At 37.2% G+C, this 24,431-nt stretch overlaps 1 protein-coding gene across 2 annotated transcripts in view; it reads left to right on the top strand.

Moving 5' to 3' along the window:
• PRTFDC1 (phosphoribosyl transferase domain containing 1) overlaps nucleotides 1-24,431 on the top strand; it is a 51,190-nt gene that overhangs the window by 17,835 nt on the left and 8,924 nt on the right. For both annotated transcript variants that reach the window (XM_026065777.1, XM_026065778.1), the window contains exon 4: nucleotides 10,580-10,645. In XM_026065777.1, the coding sequence (XP_025921562.1) occupies nucleotides 10,580-10,645 (66 nt within the window). The remainder of the gene's footprint in view (nucleotides 1-10,579; nucleotides 10,646-24,431) is intronic.

Here is a 24,431-nt window from a genome sequence, read left to right as displayed (position 1 = left end):
ATTAATCTGAGTTTTGAGGATATATTGTATTTTTGATTTATGTATGATTCAAAAAACTCTGTATTACGTGTTCTTGATTTCAGTTGTTGCTGATCTTTTTAAGTGTACAGGTACTGTTTGAGGCATATGAGTATATGTGGTGCTGCAATCTTACTGCCTCATTCTTAAACAAAATAATACATTTAACCAAGCAAATACACAAAACAATTGCTAAAACAGAAAGAAATATATATACATAGAAATAATTTATTGTCTGTAATCCATATGAGCCAAGTTAACTGGTCTAAACTCTGCTGTCATTTACAACAGTCTGGCCCTTTTCCAGTGAAGGTCTTAATATTTATGCCAGTATAACTGAAACATATCTTTGTTCAAAGATTTTAAGAAGAGTTTTGCCTGCTACAAGATGACAGGGCTAGATCATGTATGCAGTCATGTTTTTAGAAATGGTTCTTTATTTGAATGTATCTACAGAATTTATTAATATGTGCAAATATAGTGCTGGACATATGCCTCCAGCAAAATAAAACAATATGAACAATTTTCAGCCGTAAATATTTGGCCCTTGCAAATATGTTCTTAGTTTTAGGTATTCTATGTGATTCTACTTAAAATACATATTTATCAGAATCCTGTGGTTCACAGCGTAAGGTTACGCTTCAGTCTTAGCTGACAGGTAATACTGACCATTCACCTCTCTGTTCATGTCATTACCTTTGGAAATTGTTTCTGCTGCTGATAAAAGTACACTCAAAACAGTCCTGCTTCTCACAGGTGAAACTGCTTGCAAAGTGTTATAACACCTGGAAAATTAATGGAGACTGGACAACATGGTATATCATTTAACAATTATACTGAGTTATTGATCAGTAGAATTACAACATGGTAGGATTTTTTTTAAATGAGCTCTTTAGCATGCAGACATTTCTCTGTCAGTAAGAAAAAGTTGTATTTATCAAGAAGAAAACTAAAAAATGTCGATTTCTTTTCAAAGGAGATAGATTATGTAACAAAATAATGCTGTTCAGTCCTGTCTCTGGAAAAGTGTACTTGGTTCCAGATGTGGTAGGTATTTTGGTATGTTACTGTTGCATTAATATGTACATTTTTCAGTGAGGATTGGTAAGAATGAGACACTGTAGACCATCTTCTAATGGCAAAGTAGAAATTTAGTTTTAAGGACAGACAGACTATTCAAATTGGAGAAAACAGATTAATAGAACTGATTGCATGAAGGCTAGCATACATCTTGATTTTTTTCTGGATGCTACTGCTTTATCTGCCTGAAACCTTATGTGGATGAAAACCTCATTTTCCCAGGAAGTGCTGGTTCTGCTGGGCATGTGCAGAGAATGTCATCTGCATACATGCAGCATCTAGTTCAGAATTTCTTACTTGTTTTGGAGATCTTGCATGCACATCTCCTAACTGGCCTCTCTTAGCCCAAACAGCCTCTGTTGCTGTGTGTGTGTGTGAAGGACAGACTTCAGTTCTACATTTAGTTCTATTAGTTGTAATACTGATGACGAATGACGGGCCTGCTCTCACTCTGCCTAATTTAATGCAGAGAGCTATTTAAGATGCTTCAGCCCCTTTATCCTAAGGGTAGGAAGGTGTATAAAATATCCAGAAGTTTGAAGTAACCAAAACAAACAAACATTTATGTGAATGCCTCATCCAATGAAGTCCGATTTCCAAAGGATTTGCATTGTGTGGCTGGTTGAATTTTTAACATAACTATTTGCACTGCGGGTGAGTTCACCTTTGTTAGACATGGGAGAATACCCATGAGAGTTATGAATGCCTCAACTGACAGGGGAAAAGCTTCAAGGACAATTTATGCTTTACTAGTCACCAGAGAATGTACGCTCAAGCATCCCCTATAAGGGATGAATATCTACTACATTATGAACTCTTATTGAAGCTTTTCATATGGATAGGTTCATAACATTTCATTTCAGTGTGGATTTTCCAGTTTGTAATGATGGCTGAGCTTATACTTATTGCTTCCCTCCATGGGAGGCAGTATCTGTTTCTCCTCATACCTATTTTCATAAAATGAATAGGAATTTAATATCTTTGAGCCCATTAACCCCTGTCAGCCTTTGGAGTACTCAAGCAAGGGAAGGAATGACTGACTGACAGACAGATTTTATTAGGAAACAGTTTAAAGGTGAAACAGATGAGCTTTGTATGGCACAAGCAAAGAAGAAAGAGAACTGAAATAATTAAATGCCAGAGCAAAGCTATGCCAAAGTTGTGCTACCTTGCATGACATTATAGAAAATACCTTAGGCAAACTAAGCTTTAATAAAATTTTTGAACACCTGTATTTCTATGTTTTGTTTACAACACAGATCTCCCTGGCTTTTAAAGTTATTCTGAGTGAAAAGATACATATTTTTTGCCTGTATATTCCAGTAAAAAAGGAATACTCGCTTAGTATTTTTTTCCTTTAGAGACAAGCATCTAAGCCTGAAAAGACCAGAGTAGCTTCAGCTCCCATTCTGGGTCATGCATTGCAATTACCAGGCCTTGGGGCTCTAAGTTGACTCTCTCTTTCCCTTGCTCACTCATTCACCAACAAAACCATCAGAATGTTCCGTTTTGTTTTATTCTTGCTGCTGTTGTAAAATACAAATGTATAACTGAAATCTAAATACACACTACTGCTTAATATTGTCAGTTGCTGAAATACCTGTAAAATAAGCAAAACAAAAGAAATTCAGTGTCGCACATTGCTAAATAAGATAATAATGCTATAAATCTGGTCTTCAGTGTTATGGCACTTAGAAAGGATTGTACTTTTTCAGTTTTGAGATAAGATGCTCTAAATAAAAAGGCTGCATGTTTAATGAAATTGTACCCATTGTAGTTAGTTCCATGAGTATTTTAAATAGAAATTCAGAATAAATAATTGTTCCTTGTTTTCACCTTGTTTGTGGTGGGAAAAGTTAACTATACTTATACAATGCGGTTCTTTACAGTGAGAGTTGGGTTTCTTCTCAGGTATTTATGTCTATTGCAAGATACCTTACCTTCTTTGGATGAAATAAGGAGAAGGCATGCAGTCTTGCTATGCAATAAATTACTGAATGTGTGAACAGATGATTGCAAACAATCCAATTTACCAAGTTTAATAACTTACTGTTGCTCTGAGAGTTGTTTAAGCTAAGGGATCTTCTTTGCTTTTATAGTAGGGAAGAAACACATACATGTGTTGCCACCTGTCAGCTAATGAGGAGTACCCTGCTGAATTATAGTAACTTAATTGCTTGTGTTATGCTGTCCAAAGCCCACCTCTTCCTTGCAGAATTCTGGCCTTCCCTAGAACTGGATAAGCTCTCTTGAATTTGAAGCACTTCCAGACCTTTGTGATTGCCCTTTTTGCTAAGGAATAACAACATGGAGGAAGAAGAATAGAAAATAAATGAAAACTTCAAATTAATTATATTGTAGATCTAACCATAGAGGTATAAAGATACACCTTATACTGTAGTAACTGGAGCTCAGATAGATATACCTACACCAGTTTCAAATTGACTATCTCAGGTTATGCTGGCAATGGCAGTGACACAGATCTCAGCACAGCATAGTCAGTGATGTAGTTACCAAGAAGCTCAGGAAGGCATTGTAGCCTCAACTTTAAAGCTAATACAGATGTATTAAATTGTCAGTGTTTCAGTGTAAATGTACCTTTAGCATCAAGTGGCAGTTGGTGTTGAACTGTCCCTGCAGGATAGATGGTGTTCTGACAGTGGGTGTATGCTAGAGTTCCTACTATACTTGATTTCCAGTTGGTTCAGCATCATTGACTTGTTTGCAGGGTATTCAAAGCACCTCCCACAGACATATCAGTGACCTCGTGCATAATTATTTTGAATGTGGGTGTGCCTTGGAGGTTGCAGCCTGCACTTGGGAAGACATTTGATTGTGAGGAGGGGAAGGCATGCTTTCCTGGCTTTACTGGTGAGGGATTCATATCTTTCTCATTCATTTGCACAAGTCTCCAGTCTAACAGTACTAGTTGTCCTCTCAATGCTGCTAGAAACTACATAGTCCTTCTAGTTTCTTACCATGAGAAGCATGACAGTCCATGTTTTGACCTATGCTCTTGAGGTCCTTTGTTCGTAGCTGTCATTCTTTAGAGAAGAAACCCAAAATACTCTCAGTTCAAGTATATGTTGCTGGTAAATACAACATATTACCACTCCAGTGATGTTCTTACTTCTGCTGATATATTGAGGATAATTTCATAACCTATATTTTATATGTCAGTTTGATTTTGCCCAGTAGTAAAATTGGTTAGTAAAGATGTAGATTCCATACCGACATTTCTCAGACCACCATATTCATATATTCAAGTACTTTTCAGGAGGCAGATTGCAAAGCAAGTATGTTTCATAGTAGGGTGTCTGCATCCAAACTAGAATATCAAAATTTTCATTTTAATTATTATGTTCATGGCTGAGATGGTAGAGCATGGTCATGAAGCAAAAGATATTATAATTATTGAATAGTATATAATCTCAAAGCAGAAACTTTTACGATTGCAGATACAGTAATCTAAACTCTACAAACACCTACAGTTAATTTCTACAATGCTATTTTTTAAATGCAGAAAGCTCAGTCTTATTATGAATCAGTTTGATGCAGCTAAGACACACAGAAGTAGTAATTTTCTATTTAAAAGTTGTGTAAGAGGCATTGCTTCTGTGGTTTCATGCTTGAAAGATATTAACTCAGAAGTAATTTCTTATCATATCTGTTTCTTTTTTCATCTGAGAACTATGTTTTTTCTTACCTGAAAAAGGTAACTGTAATATATGTTAATTTGTATGCCAGCGTATACAGTTCTTCTTGGGTTTTCTGTCATTCTCAATTTCAGTTTTAACAGTGTATTTTAGCCACTGTCTTTGACACAGCTATGTCTCTGAAATCATATACCTATTTCATGCATCAATTCTGTCCATGTAACATTTCAAAGTCTCAGCTTTTCTTTATTGTATGAACTACCAAGAAATTTGTTCAAATTACCTTGACTAATGTCATCTTCTCTTTGGCTTTAATGCCATCCTTGTTCCCTCAGTGCCATTCAAAATGCAGCTGTTCAGATCACCGAGGCACTGTTTTAAGTACAGCCTACCCCGTTGCTATAAACTCAAGTTATAATTTTAGTGAGGGTCATTAGGACTCCATTCTTGATGATCATGAACCCCACACACATATAAAAATCCAATTGTTTTCATTACTCAGTGGGTAGACCCTATAGGTAAATTTACATTTCTGTACCTAGAAGTTTAGACTGCAGAACCCTATTAATCCTCCAGTGTAATGTTACATACAACTAAGATACCTAACTGCAAAGCTGTTGTGTCATCACTGTAAAACCACTTCTGAATCTGCAAAGGCTGGTTGCAAATATTTATTCTTGACATAAGTGAGAAAAAGTATTAGATTGATTGTATCTTTTGAAATCTCTCCTCAAATATCTTTCAACTAGATTAAAATTAAACCTTTGAGTAAATATGCAAGCAAAATATCCTGTGGTGGGACTGAGAGGAATTATGTGAAAGGTTTGTGTGAGACAGAGTCTAAGTGGATGGTTCAGGATGTTACTAATGGAAAATAGTCAAGATTATTGCTTCCTACGTGCCTGTGGTAAATGCGAAAATAATTTCTTTCTGAGTTCTCAGTGAAGTTTATAGTAAAAAAATCATGATCTCAGTCTCTCAGGTTGGGATCCATCTAACCTAATTTCAGATGTCTGACAGAGAGATGTCTAAGTATATGTTATTTGCTGTAGATTTCCTGTATAGTGAAATAGATGATTTACCTGACCTACCATAGCAACCTATCTTTGGTTGAAATAAATCACCTTTTTCAAGTGTCTCGTTTTCTCCATTGATTATGAAGGAATGAGTAGCATAGATTTAGATGTCTGACTTTTAGATGCCTAAACTAGTGGCAGAGTAATCCTCTCTCTAATGAAGATGTTTCAAGATTTCAAGATCATGGGTCACCCTATTAGAATAGAAGTAGTGTAGATCACGTGCAGTTAATGACAGTCTTAATGGTAAAATATAAAGTGAGGCCTAAGTGAGTGTGGAGACTGAACTCCACTCTGCATTAGTGGATATGTCAGACCAAGCCTATTGGTGAAGTAGTGCCTGACTGTTGCTTTTCATACTGTGCTAATTGGGGGTATAAATCAGAAACCTCACAGACAACAATTCATTTTGTACTCAGTTTACCCAGGTAAGAACAGGCAGCATAAAGTCACTTTTTCACTTAGGGGCTAGGGGAGGATCAGGGAAGCCTTACAGATACTCTACATTATATTCAAATGCTTGAGGTTGCCAGGGACAATTAAAAATGATGGTCTGTCAATCCCTTCTTTGGGGTCAAAGCCCTGCTGGAATACCCAGGTGTAGGAGATAAGGTGAGACTGCAAAGTGGCAGAGTTGTCCTCATGGGAACCCTCCAGTTGGCAGATCTGCTGTGCCACCAAGCAAGTGGCACAGGCCTGGTGATCAGGTCCTTCTGTTTTAGGAGTCTGCCTGATGAATTTGGGGAGTAAAAAGGTAATCATGTTTTTTTCAAGGGATTACGTATGAACTGTGCAGACTACATTAAATAGATGTGTGATAATGTCATGGTGTCCGTATTTTATAATTTAGTTGTTCATTTAAACTGTTTTGTTAGAACTGCCTTTTTTGCCATGATTAAAGAATCTTTGTTTCCCTGAGTCCAATATTAATGTGCTCCAGATTCTATTCCTTTAGAAGAGTAACAGATGTTCACAGTTTGGTGCAATTTTCAGATGAGCAATGCTGTTTATTATAAATTTTACTAAGACCACCCAACTCATTTCACTTGTAACTTGAACTATGTCCAAGTGTTGATCTCAGGAGATGTAAAAGAGATGTAATATTTCTGTGCTCCACCCAGTTCAAAAGACATGACTTAGTATAGATGGAATTTAAATATCTATACTTCCAATCAGCCTAGAAAGTCAAACAAAGCGTTATCGTGTGTGCTGGGAGAAGTGAAGGTGGAAGCAGCAACATTCTAGCTTTCATTCATTAAGATTTCCTAGGATTTCAAGATGTATATTGACAAGGTCTGCATGAAATAAAATTATAAAACAAAGATGAACAAGTGAAAAAGTGCAACACATGATACAATAGCAAAAACAAAAATGTGACTTATCCTAGAAAAGCACAAATTTATTAAGTTCAGAAAAAATCAGAAATGTGGGTATTGAATACAGGTTGGGATGAGATGTAAGGATGACAAAAGATGCATCATGATTCTTTAGAAACAGCTGCAGTACGTTTTGTGCTGCATAAATCAAAACGCAGTGTGGTTTTGTTATGTCTCTACCTTGGACGTTATATTTAGTCTTAAGCATTTAACTGCAAAAACAGTGTTGATAAGGTATAGGGATGTTAGGGAGTAAGTATTGAGGAGTCTTGAGAGATTGAAAGTGAACCTTTAATTCGTGACTTTGCATCTATGATAAGTCCCAGAGACTCAGTCGTATCGGTTTTGTGCTGTCAATCTATGGAGCATCTCCCAGAGAAAGAAAGAAACCCTGAGTGACTGAGATTGTGAAAAATAAACAAGCAGTTCTGAATTGACAGTAAAAAGTCCTGAATGAATCAATTTTTTTCAGTCAATTTTTTTCTTTTTAACATCTATTGTACTTCATACTTAATATTTAGTGCAATGTTATTTTGAGATTATAAACTGAGGAACCAGGAAAAAAAGCATTGAGAGGTTCCTATGGCAACCATAGAGTGTGAACTCGCTCTCTATATATGAACATTACGATTACTGTAATGTCACATTGTGGTACTGAATCTTGCTGTTTGGCAGTTATATATTTTACAGTGTGAGTCAATTGATGATTGTGGAAGTGTTTCTAATAATGGCATTAAAATCAATGATCAGATTTTTGTTTTGAAATAGAATTGTTCTGCTGTGTGATGCAAGTCATTTTTTTCTGTTATTTCTTGAATGCACCATGGCTGAAGGGTTCAGAGTTGTATTATTGTATATAGGTTTTAGGCAGAGTGAAGGCTCAGTCTTGTCCTCTGACAGCAACGGTTGTCTGGTCAGAACACAGGGATTTACATAATTGTGTGCAGTTGCGGCACAGCCGCCAGTGTGTGAATATGCAGATTGATGGGCTACTCTAATCCCCCGGCTCTCAATGGCCTTTGTGTTTGCTTAACTGCTCACCAGCAATGAAGATGCTATTTTAGCGTCTTCCTTTCAGCTGCAGCCAGAAATACCAAATGCAAATGAAACAGCGCTGCTGCAAGTCTGCTGAAAGAGATTTTTTTTAATTTAAAAAAAAATCTCATTCATTAATCCCTGCACCTYACTGTTATCTTTTCTTTCTCTCTTTTTCAACTAGCAACCAAGGGCAAACTGCTCCTTCAGTAATTCCTGCATGTTGGTTTTTTTAGTTACTGAAATTCCATCTTATTTGGAAATGGAAAAATCTTTTGTCACCATCTTGGTTACACATGCCCTGATAGGCACTGGAAACAATCTTTTTGCTTTCTACAGTCTCATACTAGTGTTGACCTGAATATGTCCCTGACTTTTGAAGAATGACCTGGCTTACTCTACAACAAAAGGCTTATGCTTTTAAGCCTAAACTTAAAATATTCTCTATCTCCACTTTTTCTTTAGTTCTAAAATAATTTTATGAGGAAGGAGTTGCTTGCTTTGTTTTTTCTGTTGTTCTTTACAAAAACAAAATAAATGCTGAAACTTATATTAGAAAACATACGGGATGCAACCTTCATTCCTGCTGTAGCCCTGTTTCCCAGGAAACGAATCAGAGCAGCATGAAGAGGATCTAAAGCTCCTAGATCCAGTGCAGAAATGTGAAGGCAGGTCTAAAATTGTCTTTTAAGGCAATGACTGCCAAAGACCTCTTCCAAAGCCATGGTGTAAGAGTTTTTTGGGAACAGAAGAGAAATCTTTTGGTGGGTGTGCAGCAGGCGGACTTGCAGAAATTTTCAGCTGGGCAACACTACAACCTTTACAGTTGTTCAGAAAGGCTATGTTAATTTAGACAATCTTTTTCCTTGGGGACCATGAATAATTCCTGGGGCTGCCACATTGCTTATGATCAAGTGGCTGCAAAGATGCTTTGCAAGTCCCTGGCCTTTGGCCGTGAGCATTGGCTGGTGCAGTTTCGTCGGGAGTGGAGGACTGCCGAGGCATGCAGCCCACACTGCGTTGTGGGGCAGGCACACACGTGCCCCCACTGCTGCTGCTGCTGTTGAGGGAAGAAGAAGAAACCCCTTAGTCCACCAGTAAATCCTCCCCTACCTTGTAAGTTCTGCTGCCCTGTTATTTATWTGTGGAAAAATGTTTGACCTCAGAGCACTGGATTTATTTATGAAATAAAAGCAAAGTATTCAAAAGTTGCATATTTGGTGGGTTTTGGTAAAGCTAAAGCTTTCTGATGTTATTAGTAAACTACAGTGTCACATTAAGGTACTGCAGCTATTATTAAAATTGGATTAACCTAGTCTCCCTGTGGGTAGGGAGATTAGATTTGCACATGCACCAATTTTGCAAAAACTCCATTAACTATATTTATTAATTTTGCTCTTGCTTTCTCTGGAATGTTCATACTTCCTGGCCATGACTTTTTTTTTTTTTTAATTTGGTACCTTCCTTAAGTCTTCTTCCGTCTTCTATTAATGGTAGGGTTTCCATATGTCTCCCTTATGTGATCTTATCTTTGCTGCTGTTAATGAATTTGAACTAGACCCATTTGAGAATTTTTCATCAGAATGACTTTACACTAGAAATTTCTGTAAAACAAATTTATCAAAAGAGAATGTTTTACTGATTTTTTAAAAATATCTTTTTTATCAGGAAAATCAAAATGTACTATGTTGTTGAGATTAGTTTGACCTGATTGACTGTATTATATTTTATTGAATTGACCTCAAGAATTTCTTCTTTGAGTTAGYTGAAAAAACGAAAACCAAAGCCCTTGAAATTGTATGCCCATACACATGCACACTGAACCTTTTGTTGATAGCAACTGATAATTTTTGCAAAACTATTTTCCAGAAAAAAATACTAAGTGAATTTCTTCTAAAATAGCTGAGTCCTCACTGTGAGTGGCACAGGTAGGTACATTTTACCTGTGTTTATAAAGACTGTTCCAAAAAAAGAATGCACTTATAGATGTTTTGTCAAGTGTTGGATGCTCCTGTTTTTCCACAGGGGGAGGAACAAATATGTTGCTCAACACTTGTTGTATTAAGAAATAGCAAGGAACATCATTTATTTAAAAAATAAAGATATGACTTTGTTTAGTTCAATAAAGCCTGGAGCTTAATGGTGGTTTAAATACAACCAGGAGATGATAGAAGGCGCAAGAACAGGCCACAGTATGTTTCTGTCCTACACCGGTACTAATAATCATTATAACATATTGGTAACTGAGACTGCGAAAGATCAAAGAAGTGTTAATGTGTTTATACTTTTATTTTATGCAGTTACATCCAATTTCAAAATTTTGTCTTTCTTCTTTCAGAACGATCAGTCTATGCAAGATATGCAGATAATAGGAGGAGATGATCTTTCAAAGCTGACTGGGAAGGTTTGTTAATTTTAAATTTAAGAAAGAAAATACATCCGCTAAAAATAGTTGAGAAAAACTGTCATTTTGCACATTCACTGTCAATTTCAAAGTCAGGTACTAGTACTTTCACAGATGGGTTATATATTCGGGTATATATTTTTGTTAATTTTTGGAATTAAAGAAACATTCATTTCCATTAAATTGCTGCAATGCCATTGCTTTCGCATTGCAGATGCCTAAAAAGGTCAGAATGTAGCCCTCCATCCTAGTGTAGGGATTTCCCAAATAGTGATAGGCATACCATCAGTGATATTGTGTAGCAAAATTTGTGCTGGAATGCTTCCCCCGAGCTTGTTTATGTCTTGAAGTCTTGTTTTTTCTGTTTTTGGTGCTGCAGGCAAACCTAATGCACTTTGAATATCCCTGTCCAACATATGAGCAGTCTAATACAATTTTGCTTAAGTGTGTAAGGTTCAGTTGTGGAACCTGTCATACAGCTAATCAAATGGGATACTTTATTTCAGCATCAGGCTGTCTGCAAGGCTGAATATGTTTTGCACTATGACTGAACATTGTGGTAATGAAAGACAGGGAGAGGTCTGATGCAGTGAAAAGGCTATTTTCATCCAAGCATGTTGATACAAAGCAGTGCTTGAAGAGGAAGGAAGACTGATTTCATTAGGCAAATGGTCTATGTGGAAAATGGTCAGAAAGGGATATTCACTTATGCATTAAGACAATAACACTTATTTTGTTATTTGTACTGTGCATACATTTACTCTTGGATTAGCTGGCACTAAACAGCATCAGTTTCTTCAGAGCACTCAAATGCAGCACCAGTAAGCTCATTTGTTTTGTTGTACTATAGCACACTTCAGAAAAGGAAGAAAAAAACTTAATTTAAAATATTTCATTAATGTTAAATAGGCTTTGATGCAACTAGAACTTAAATAAAAAACAACTATCATACTCAGGCAATTTTAGTGATACATATGTCCTCAATTTGCACTTCTAAATTCAACTGGGTGGGTTCTTTTTCCAGATGATCACTAAAGCATGAATCATGTTCTTGTGTAATATTTATCATTTGCTCCATTCTAATATTCAATCACTGGAGTTACCTGTTTTTCTGCAATGATTTTGCATGTTTCTCGGCTTCATAGGCAGAGCTGGCAGTGCACCTGTTAAGGTTACCTAACATTTCTCTTTCCCAGATAGTCTGAGTCCTTTCTCACATTCTAGGCCCAGCTCCCCTTCCCCATCTCTCAATCCCAAATTTTCTTGACGAATCTATCTCACCAGGCTTATTATAAGATCTTGGTTTCAGTTACTTACATCTTTTCCAGATATAATCTTTCTAGTATAGTTTGAATTCACTGATGCAAAATATTATTGCCTGTCTCAGGACTTTTGTGTGTTTATGTGTGCATATGCATATAAGAGAGAGGGAAACTTTCAGCCAAAATAGTTCTGATTTGTCCAAAAATAAAGCACATCATTGCTTTCTTATACTGAAAATGCTCGTGACCTTTTGCTTATTGGCCCTGCCCTCCTGTTCCCAGGTGTGGAACAGGGACATCAAATCTGTTTTGAAGCTAGAAAATATTTGGGGAGAGAACTGAACAGGAATACAGTTTAGGATTGTTGGGTTGTGGGGGCTGGGACCTTGGGTAAGCATGAAGGGGCTGGTTTGGGGATGAAAGCAGTTACCAATGAGGAGTCATCCAGGGACAGAAGCCGGCTGTGGAGAGGCTGAAGCAGAGGAGGAAGGGAGGGCTGAGACTGACAGAGCTCATGGGGTGAACAGAGGTTGCGTGTATGCAATTGTTCCTGTGACACAGCTGATCTATCACTAATTAAATAGTACTTTCACAATAATAAGTGAAAACAGGGTTTCCTTCAGATTCATTTTACTAATTGAAAAACTGAGATGCAAACTTGAGCTCAAATGTTCATACTTACACATCTAAAGTTGGATATATGAAGGAGTGACCTTATGTCCACAGATGCCAACTCCCCCATCTGTTGTTGACTTAAGCAATTAGTTCAAGTATGCAGCACATTTTACTAATCAACCATTTGCAGACTGATTCAGAGCCTCCTACAGTCAATGTAAATCTTTCCTTGAAGTTTTTTAATTTAATGTCTTTGTTTAGCTGCTGGCTTTTGAAACTGCTGACTTTAGTAACCATTTTAAAGTCACTGAGTGTATTAGTGGAAGACTTGCTGGTAGAATTCAACTTGCCCACTTTTAAGTGAAATGGACACTTCTTCTGCCTGCTTGGAATACTTATTAACGAAGGATTGTAATTATATCAAAAAATTGATATGCCAAGTTAAAACCTATTAACTTAACAATCATGGAAGATGTTTTCAAAAGTGCCTGCGTGGACTCAGAATGTAAGTTCCATTAACTTTCCATCAGGTTCAGGAGCATAAATAGCTAAAACACTTTTGAAAACTGCAGACAAAAGATACTGAGATTTTGATCTTAAAGTGATATTCATTAAGTAATAATACCTGGAACCTCAGTTATCCTATAATCTTAGTGAACACTAAATAGAAAAAATAAGACTTTATGTATTTCTTAACAATTATCTCCCTCTCTCTGCTACTTTATATTGAAAAATAGATTGCTGAGTAGCTTCATGAACATGCTGTTCTCTGGCAGTGTTTTTTTCCGAGAAAGCTTTAAGAAAGCAAAACATTTTAAAAGCAAATTAAAAATAAACTGTTAATGATAATAGCTCTTCAGAAGGAAAAATATCTCTTTTGTACCTCTATAGAACATGCTTTTGTTTATAAAAAAATTAAAAATGTAAAAAAATACATAATAACCTAAAACACGAAAAAGATAATATTCTGAGAGAAGGGAATTAGCATGCAGACCCAGATTGTTACCTGACAAAAATTATCCACAAATTCAAAATTCTCCTTCTGTGAAGAAGGTCATGGAGCTGAGACTCAAGATTTCCATTGCATGAATCATTAATAAAGGTACTTGGAGAATGAGTCCTGATGTAGCCTAAGACTTTAATGCTTTATAAGTATTCATTTCTGTGCAGAGAAAATGGAATAAAATTTGAAAATAGGGAGGTAATTAATAACTGTTCAGAAAACTAGAGGCAATGCAAGACGTTTACCTTATCCACATGGATTGCCATAAAAGAACAAATAATATAACCTTACTTAGTGTTAATACTATAAGAATACACAGTACTGCATAATGCTGTAATAATTCATAACACATTTTAAAGTATTTGTAGCATCTAAACAAAAATATTTAACAACCTCTAGAAATGTCAGTAGATCTAACTGTACCAGTGTTGTGAATTATCACTGCTATTTACCTCTTACACTTTTATGTGTGTATATTTTGTCTTAATATATTGTAAATAACTTGGGGTTTGTATCTTTGTTGAAGGGAAAGGAACAATTATTGTAATCTGATATCCAGAAGCATGGCAAATACAGAACAGCATTAATTCCAAGAGCTGTGGAGCTGATTACATTGTCCAAAGTCTCTACTGGCAGAAGTTATTCTTTAGATTATTCCATATGGAATATGTCCTGTAACCTTTTAAAAAAAGCTCCTATACCATTTTGACTTGTTTCCTCACAAGTGAGACAAGTTAGACAAAATGACATACTTATAATTTATATAGTTTTGTACTTACATACTTATTACGTTTGTGTAATGTATTTAATTTCAAAATTACATACATATAATTATTCAATTACCACTTTTTCTATATAACATAGAATGTGAACAAAATTAGTCATTCTTATTTATTAGATTAATAAGAACTTTTAATTAAAACAAGGTAGCTACATAGTTAGTAAGGTACAATTATAGAGCCAATGCGCTTCTACTGATATTCCAGCTGTAAGGATCATCCCAGTTTGTCCATAATATGGATCAATGTATAATTTCCTTCATAAAGAGTTATTCCTCTTGTTCATATTAAATCCATTTTGTTGACAGTCAGTGGTTTTGATGCTATTGGAGAAGCATATACAGTAATAAATACTGATCAAGAGGAAAAGAAAGTGCATGTCTTGTATTCCTCCTCTTCATTGTATTAGTTTGAACATTCTACCATTATTCTGGTTTTCTCCTGAAATGCCTTGTCAAGTCATATCTAAAAGAGAGTTCACTCAGAGGAAGACATTCAACATTCAGTAGTCCTTACTTCCTTCTGGCAGGATATGTGTTATAAAATCTCTAGACTTCCTTTATGTATCTGTAGCCTAAATCAATTTATCCATTGTCTATCATTTTCATTCTTCTCTCACTTGTCATATGGGAACACATTCCAGGGATGTACTTCAATCTCACTTTCTTTTCAATATCTATGTCTCTTATTTCTTTTATTTTATTCAACCATTTTCTCTGCCTGTCATAAGTTCTAACAAGAGTACTGAGAATTGTTTCCCTATCATTCTCCTAAATATGTTAGCATTTGAATATTTAATAAATGATCCATGGGGCAGCTGTGCAACATGGAGTTTTATTCTCTCACTTCTGCAGTAGTCATGTCCGCGATTCATCTTTACATCTCAGTATATTCCTATCATATGTTCAGCCTTGCCTTTTTCATCTTTTCAGTGGTTGATATATTTTGTCATCTCAAAGCGTTCTGTGTCTTCTGTACCTCTATTTAACTGCCATCTTTAGTCATATTTGTCTTTCTGCTTTTTTTCTTAATAATTAATTAGGTTTTATACTGCCTACTCCTGACAATTATCAACTTTAACTGCTTTTCCCACAGAAAAAGACATTCTATTTTTTGTTCTTCCATGAAGTTGATAACCTTTCTTTGCACTTCCTTCTTAGCTAATCTGTTCTACTGTTACTTTTTGATTATTTACTCTTTTTTGTTCTGGAGGAAGGAAAGTACAAAGGAAACTTTCCAGACTTCCCACCTCGTTTTTCACATGGGCTCTGTTCACCCACTGTCTACCTGCTTTTACATCATATGAATTCATAATTCTGTTGATTGCACCTGTGTCAAAAATCCTCTTCCAACTCCAAATTATCAGACAATTACACTTTGTCATCTAAGTAAGAGAATGGAGATGGTGATCCATTCATGCATTACCTTTAGACTGATTATGGTAATCTGCCCTACTTATGCACAACAGAAGCATTCTGTAAAAATGGCTGCAAGCAGAACATGTAGGTACAGCATTCAACACAACGCTCTAGGAACAAAAAGTTAATGACAGCATATCATCATTCCCTCCATTAGATCACCCACTGCTGACTTTTCAAGATACTGAGCTAGTCTGAATTGATTGTAAGTAGCTAGCATCTATGTACATAGACTCTTAACACACTAACCAAGTTGCACTCATCAGCAGCTGACACTGACCAAATTCAGTGTCTCAAACAATAATATCTTTCAGAAAAGATAGGTGGTCTTTCGGGAATGATGTTAGCTGTGGATCAGCCCAGCAGAAAAGATTAAAATCAGCCATTTGTGACCTTTTATAGAATTCGGTCGAAAGCTCCTTCTTATATTTCTAATAAGAGAGCTGGTTAACATTCAAGGATCACTTCCTCCAAGCTCAAGATCAGTGCATGCCTATGAGTAAGAAGTCAAGCAAAGGGAGCAGGAGACCTGCATGGATGAGCAAGGAGCTCCTGGCAAAACTCAAACAGAAGAAGGAAGTATACAGAATGTGGAAAGGGGGACAGACCACCTGTGAGGAATATAGGAATGTTGTCAGAGTATGCAGGGATGTGACGAGGAAGGCTAAGGCCCGTTTGGAATTAAATCTGGCAAGGGATGTCAAGGGCAACAAGAAGGGCTTCTTCAAATACATCAGTAGCAAAAGGAAGACTAAGGAAAATGTGGGCCCTTTGCTGAATGGGGTGGATGCCCTGGTGACAAAGGATGCAGAGAAGGCAGAGTTACTGAATGCCTTCTTTGCTTCAGACTTTACTGCTAAGGCCAACCCTCAGGAATCCCAGACCTTGGAGGCAAGAGAGAAAGTCTGGAGAAAGGAAGACTTTCCCTTGGTCAAGGAGGATCGGGTTAGAGATCATTTAAGCAAACTTGACACCCACAAATCCATGGGCCCCGATGGGATGCACCCACGAGTGCTGAGGGAGCTGGCGGACATTATTGCTAAGCCACTCTCCATCATCTTTGAAAGGTCATGGAGAACAGGAGAGGTGCCTGAAGACTGGAAGAAAGCCAACGTCACCCCAGTCTTCAAAAAGGGCAAGAAGGAGGACCCAGGGAACTACAGGCCAGTCAGCCTCACCTGCATCCCTGAAAAGGTGATGGAGCGACTCATTCTGGATGCCATCTCCAAGCATATGGAGGAAAAGAAGGTGATCAGGAGTAGTCAGCATGGCTTCACCAAGGGGAAATCATGCCTAACCAATCTGATAGCCTTCTATGATGGAATGACTGGCTGGGTAGATGAGGGGAGAGCAGTGGATGTTGTCTACCTTGACTTCAGCAAGGCTTTTGACACTGTCTCCCATAACATCCTCATAGGGAAGCTCAGGAAGTGTGGGTTAGATGAGTGGACAGTGAGATGGATTGAGAACTGGCTGAATGGCAGAGCTCAGAGGGTTGTGATCAGCTGCGCAGTCTAGTTGGAGGCCTGTAGCTAGCAGTGTCCCCCGGGGGTCAGTACTGGGTCCAGTCTTGTTCAACTTCTTCATCAGTGACCTGGATGAAGGGACAGAGTGCACCCTCAGCAAGTTTGCTGATGATACAAAGCTGGGAGGAGTGGCAGATACACCAGGGGGCTGTGCTGCCGTTCAGAGAGACCTGGACAGGCTGGAGAGGTGGGCAGAGAGGAACCTCATGAAGTTCAACAAAGGCAAGTGCAGGGTCCTGCACCTGGGRAGGAATAACCCCATGCACCAGTACAGGTTGGGGGCTGACCTGCTGGAAAGCAGCTCTGCGGAGAAGGACCTGGGAGTCCTGGTGGACAAGTTAAGCATGAGGCAGCAGTGTGCCCTTGTGGCCAAGAAGGCCAATGGTATCCTGGGGTGCATCAGGAAGAGTGTTGCCAGCAGGTCAAGGGAGGTGATCCTCCCCCTCTACTCAGCCCTGGTGAGGCCACATCTGGAGTACTGCGTCCAGTTCTGGGTTCCCCAGTACAAGAGAGACATGGAGCTACTGGAGCAAGTCCAGTGAAGGGCTACGAAGATGATTAGGGGACTGGAGCATCTCTTTTATGAGGAAAGGCTGAGAGAGCTGGGCCTGTTTAGCCTGGAAAAGAGAAGGCTGAGGGGGGATCTTATTAATGTGTACAAATATCTAAAGGGAGGGTGTCAAGAGGATGGGGCCAGACTCTTTTCAGTGGTGCCCAGCGACAGGACAAGAGGCAACGGGCACAAACTGAAACACAGACAGTTCCATCTGAATATGAGGAAAAACTTCTTCACTGTGAGGGTGACAGAGCACTGGAACAGGTTGCCCAGAGAGGTTGTGGAGTCTCCTTCTCTGGAGATATTCAAAACGCGCCTGGACGCAATCCTGTGCAACATGCTCTAGGTGACCCTGCTTGAGCAGGGGGGTTGGACTAGATGATCTCCAGAGGTGCCTTCCAACCTCAACCGTTCTGTGATTCTGTGTAATCTCTCAAAAGTCTTCCATATTATTTTCTATCTTGATGACGTGTGAGTATCTGTAGATGTGCACGCTGTTAAATGATTTCTGTTCTAACAGCAATCCTTCTAGCCTCCTTTAGACCTCTTCACTAAAACTTGGTGCTTTGCTGTTTAACCTTTGTTTGTTGATGATTCTTCAGCTGTATATCATGGCTTCTTCAAAGCTAATTTATATTAAGTTGTCATAAAATGTCGTGTTTAACCAGTAGGACCTGAGGTTCCCCAAACACAGTGCTAAGAAAGCTAGGGCTGTAGGTGTGATGAGTAAGCTGATAATTGGTTAACAACTGAGCTTGAGCAATCACTTTATCAAATTAGGTACTCTTTTGAAGATATAGTCTACACATGAAAAGAAAGTATTTTTAGAAATAATCTTACTCAAAAATGCAGATTTTGAATGGAAATTGAATTTAAGAGAATCAAAATATTATAATGTGCCCTCCCCCAGAAAAAGAAATAGATATAGGTAAGGGGCTATATCTTTCTTTTATCTTTCATATTTTTTATTGCCTTCACCTTAAAAGAAGGCACTTTTTTCCAACATCTGTGTATTCATGCATACTTTATAAGCTGGTATTACTAACAGTATGTTATATATATCCCCAAATAGTTTAAGAATAATTTTCTCCAAGAAGCAGAGAGGAAGGAATTCAGGACATCAATGGAGCCTTGTGGTGAAAGTATTTCTGTCTGTCCCAATTCGCATATATTTTCTCCCCTCATAAGACCACGATTACTACTGTACTATATAGGATGAAGTGTTTGTCTAGGCTTGCATGATCTCTTCAACAGCAGCCAATTGGAATTTTATTAGGGAAAGGATATGTGAGACAGAACAAGTATAAAGACTTCCTAAATACAAAGTTACATCTGGACTGTCATTTTGAATAGATCCAATGCTAGAACTGTTATCCATGTCTGTCTCATCTCTTTGTAAATCCAGCTATGCCTTTAGTCCCATGAGATCCTACAGCAATGAGTTCCATATTTAAATATTTGTGAAAAAGTTCTTTTTCTTTCTTTTAAGCTTGCTACTTGCTTACTTTTTATGAGCTTTTCGAGACATAGGTAAATCTGCCTTTTTGAATTGCTTCTCAAAAATCTCTGCAAATCTTCCCACATTAGGGTTCATTTTTCTATTTATTCTGCAGTACAATACTTTGGCCTGAGACCAATAAAACTTTGTATAAAGATTCCTCTATTTTAAGATCAGAAGGCACTCTTATAATCTTCTTATCTGAACTTCCGGGTAACTTGGAGTAAGGAATCCCACCTGATAATTTCTTCACTGTGCCTACAGTTTCTCTTTTGAGCCATAGACTATTTTCAAGTCTTGATTTAAACACTTCAGGTAACAGAGAAGGCTACATACTTCACGCATGTTTTACTGGTAGTTAACTGTCATCGTTTCTAAAATGGTGAACCTAATTTTCTTTTCTGAATTTGGATAGCTTTTGCCCTTAGCTGTTATTTTTTGTACCTTTGCCTGCTAGTCTGAGGAGCCTACCATTATCAAATTTATGGTGCCATATAGTTGCTTATTTGCACATGATCTGGTAATTACTTAAGTTTCTTTTGGACAAAGTAACACACTGGGTGCTCATTGTAAAATAAAGTACTAGCTTACTGTAGGATGTAAAGGAGGCAAGGTTTGAAGGTAGAATTGATAAAAGGAGACTAATATATCTTATTAAATCAATTGATAGAGCTGGAAAAAAAAACAATTTCAAACATGAAGATCTTTCTATTGGTCTGAACAGAATCAGCAAACTTCAGGCTAAGTACAGGCTGAGAGTAATTCTTAATTTTAACCTGCTGTCGTAATCAGTTAGACAATTTGGGAGAAAAAGGTGATTGCCCTGTGCAATCATCTCCCCTACTACCAAAGTGGGAGATAAAAATTTATCTGAATTAGAAAAAGAGAGCAAATTATCAGCTGTGGAATACTGATAAATGAGTTGGAGGCAGGTTATGAGGAGAGATTGTAATATGCCATAAAACCAGTGTCTTATTGAGTCCATGATTTTTAGTGCACACAATGGTTCTGAATTTTTGTTCGCAGGATCAACTGTTGAAGGTATTTTGTGGTCTCTTTGAGGATGTGGGCTGAGAGGTCAAAGTTCTTTTGTGAAAAATATTCTCCCATTGGGAACTGGGTTGTTAATTAAATAAAAGATATTACTTCCTGCTACAAACCTTACTTCACCCTAGGGTGTTTTTTTCCAGGGTTCAAATCATTATTCTTCTTTAATTTTTAAATTCTCTCTGTTCTTCTTAGCAGTTTTTTTTTTTAACATGTGTACATGTTATTCTATTGATTTTATACTAAGGCATTTAAGGAGAAAATAGCTTCTTTGTGTACCTACCTGATTTTCTTGCTTTACATGCAAGGGCTGTGTTTGTCCTGTTAGCTGTAGTATTGTGTTAAGTATGGTTGTTTATTTGATTATTTGAGTAGAGTTGCTGCTTTCCAAGAAACACTCCCCCTTTCTAAATGTACAACTTAGCACTTTACCTTTTTAAAGTATTTATTATATGTTATGCGAATACAAAGACAGTCTTTGCCTCAAATACTGAAATGTTTATTTCAAAGCATAGCAATTTTTCCCTTGAAATTAGCCTTCTAAATAAAATACGAAATCAAAATCCAGAAAAAAAATGTTATTCTTTTCCAGGAAGGTGAAAATAGTTTCCATAATGCTTACTACTGTCAGGCAGGAGGCACACGTGATCTCATTACTATACTTGGTCTTGTTAGCTGACATTGTTCCATTTATTATTGACCTGTGGGAAGGTAAACAATAGAAATGTGTTGACTCACTGCTTGAGTATTTTTCAGCTTATCACAAGTCAGATTTTTCTTGCATGTATTGTAATAACAGCCCACTACTTGCAGTGTGTAGGTTCATGTGGCTTTGAAAGGCAGTAGAGTACAGAGAACTGTTTCTCAATTTTTGCAGGTTTCAGTTCATTACTAAAGGTTTTTAAATTCCCAGAGACATACATATTTATTATAGAAGTGAAAAGTGCATCCATGAAAGGAATGATGGTCTTCTATAATTTATTTGCGTGTATGTGCCTTTGAACACATGACAAATGAATTCACATGGTATGCAAGAATTAGAAATTATTTTTTCTTTGTTTTACATAGTACTAATATTGTCAAAAACCTCCTGCTTTTTCCAGATGTCCCAAGGCATGGCATTATAAAGCATTTCTAATACTTCTAAAATAAAATATGAGGGCAAATTTTATTTTTGTGTAGATCTATTTTACAGTGTAAATATCATATATGCACAGTGTCCATATGCAGAGTGTCTAGTTGTGTGCACCCTGATCACTCAAAACAGGAGAATTTTAAGTTTCACAGCAGCCCTTTCCCTCCTGCATTCAACAAACAAAGTTAGAGTACAGAGTGCACCAGCCTCCTTCCTGTCAGCTACCTGGGAGGAACAGCCAAAAACACAGGATAAATCACAGTCATCCATACCCATCAGCTCCCAGCCATTCCTCTGATCCATCAGCAATGAAACCTTTGGCTTCTCCTTGCAACCACTCAGTATAAAAATGTATTTCAATCTACCTGAGGGTTGAGCCACTGCACCTTTTTTATTTGGACTGGAAGAAATCTTTTCCAGGACATATTTTAAAAAGTTGACTGTTCGCTCTGTGTCTCACTGTAAGATATATCAGAACCATTATTTGATTTCTGGACCTATTTCATAGCTGGTATTGGTGAAGGTGGCTTTACTTAAAAATTATGCCATCTTCAGTCTAGTCAACATGTTAGTAAATATTCCTATTTCCTGTTCTCCAGGCTTCAAAAATAGACAAAAAATATTGAACGCATGCTAGAAGCCTGGATTACTTTTCCTCTCATCTGGTTTCCTTGCTACAGCTGTATCTGAAAGAGCAAACCAGTCTTGATCTATATGACAAGAGGACCCCCAAACACATATGCTGGGAAGAAAACTTCTTCAGAGTCCTTGGCATGTCTCTTGTCCAGCTATCAGTCATTGTGATGTCACCACAAACTGATCAGTTTCACCAGTCTCCTGCCCATCAGCTCACAGGTGGATTTTATGGTGAAACCAAATAAGGTCTAGCCCATCTTTGTGACCTTTCCCAAGGCATGCTAGATGCAGCCAGTTGTACATTTAGGATGATGGTGACAATACTAATAACATACCAACCTGTTGTATTCACTACATTCTTTTTTATCTTCTAGGCATTTGCTCAATTATAAGCTAACCCATTTCAGCCAGCTGTAGTTAAACATACCAGTACCTTGTCTTGGATACTCTGTGTCGAAACTTTTTTTTTCCCAATTTATTTCTCTGCTACTCTAATCCTTTTCTGGAACCCCTCTATCAGTAGTCTGCTTCAATAGGCTCTCTTCTGATAGTGGTAGCAATACAATCAGTTTCCAAGTATATCAAGTAGTTTTATAGGAGATGGTTTCTGCTACCAGAGGATGTCAAAATGGCAAACCATTCAAAATGGCAAACCATTTTGAATGCCTTCAGTCACAAGCAAAAGCTAACTTTAGTCACAGTAACACTGGCTAATCAAAAGAGGGATTAATGTGTCACTCAAGTATCAGGCTGTCTGCTTATTTATATATATGAAATGCTTTCTTACCTAAATATTTTATAGTGGCTTTTCCAGTACAAAGTCCTTACATACAGACTTTCTCCAAAGCACAGGGAATCCTTACTTATGTTTTGGAAATAATGAGAATGTGCATAATACAAAACAGAGTATCTGTGTTTCCTGAGCTAGCTGATTAAAGGGATTATCAAAGGACCAAATCTCCTAGTGCCTATCATTTACAACTCTTTGACTCCCTGAATCTGAGAAGGAAGTGGCAAGAATAACAGAATGCTGGTCACAGAATTTCAAGGTCCACCAATGTCCTTCCTTCTCAAGTTAATTAATCAATACAAGATCTTATCCTTCAGTTGAAGCCTTGTGCAGGTGACTATCACTCTTACGGTCAGATCATCCTTCAGTGATGTCTGGATACACATTCACCTTCACTCCTTCAAGTCATTTGTGATAAGGAAATGTAGACTAGATTAAATTTCTATTAGATGGATGTATAACTAGTTGGAAAGCTGTTTTCAAGAAAGTTAATTATGCTTCACTGTCAGACTGGAGGGATCCATTAAAGGATATTCTTCAGGGACTATGTAATATTTCATTCATGATTTAAAAGATGGAATTAGCATTAAATGCTAATGATACCACCTGGAACAATACTACAAGGTAGGATTATGGTTTTAAGAATTATTTTAAGAATTTGGCTCAAAGCACATAATGCTTTGAATGAATTTGGCATGAAATGACAATAAAGATGAATACAAACTTCTGTGTTTATACAAAAGTAATCTTTTGCATAAACACAAAATGAGGAAGGACTGACTAAGCAACAGTTTTGGACTGGAGATGATAGGTGGATCACAAGTTCAACATGAGTCAACAGCATACCTTTATAAAAGAGGGAAGCATTGTATTGGAATATATAAAAAGGAGGATTATTTGTAAGGCATACAGAGTGGTTCTTTTATTGTTCTCAACACTGAAAAAAGCTTCTCTCTAGTCTGGGGCACCACAGCTGTAAAAGGATTCTGACCAATTGGACAGTTTCCAGAGGAGAACAAGAGAATGATCATAAATCTAGAAATATAACTTGTGAGGAATCGTTGAATGATTAGGGGTTGTTTAATCTGAAAACAAGAAAGCTGAGGAAATATATCTGTCTTCAAATATGGAAGAAGCTAAAAAGAGAAGAAAATAAGTTTTTTTCTATGTCCTCTGCAAAACAAGTTCAGGTCAAATATCAACAGAAACTTTCTAACTGTATTTTTGCTCTTAGATAATGAGGCACTGAAACACATTGCCTGAGGAAGTTCTGACGTCCTCATCAGGTTCAAGAACAGGTAAATCAGATATCTGACAGGGATAGTTTAAGTCAATTCTTTGGGCCAGGAGAATAGTCTTGATGACCGTTCAAGGTCTCTCTTCAGCCCCATTTTTTATTAATGTCTAAAAAAATTTTTCTCACAAGTTAATTAGTAAGGTCTATCTCTCTCGGTTGGTTGTGCTCCTAATTCCATGGTCAGGGAGGCTGCTGTTGCCATATTCTGTCTAATTTTATGTTTT

Source organism: Apteryx rowi, unplaced genomic scaffold (genome assembly GCF_003343035.1).
Source record: "Apteryx rowi isolate R43461 unplaced genomic scaffold, aptRow1 scaffold_231, whole genome shotgun sequence".
Lineage (NCBI taxonomy): Eukaryota > Metazoa > Chordata > Aves > Apterygiformes > Apterygidae > Apteryx > Apteryx rowi.
This window is presented reverse-complemented; position numbering and strand designations above follow the sequence as displayed.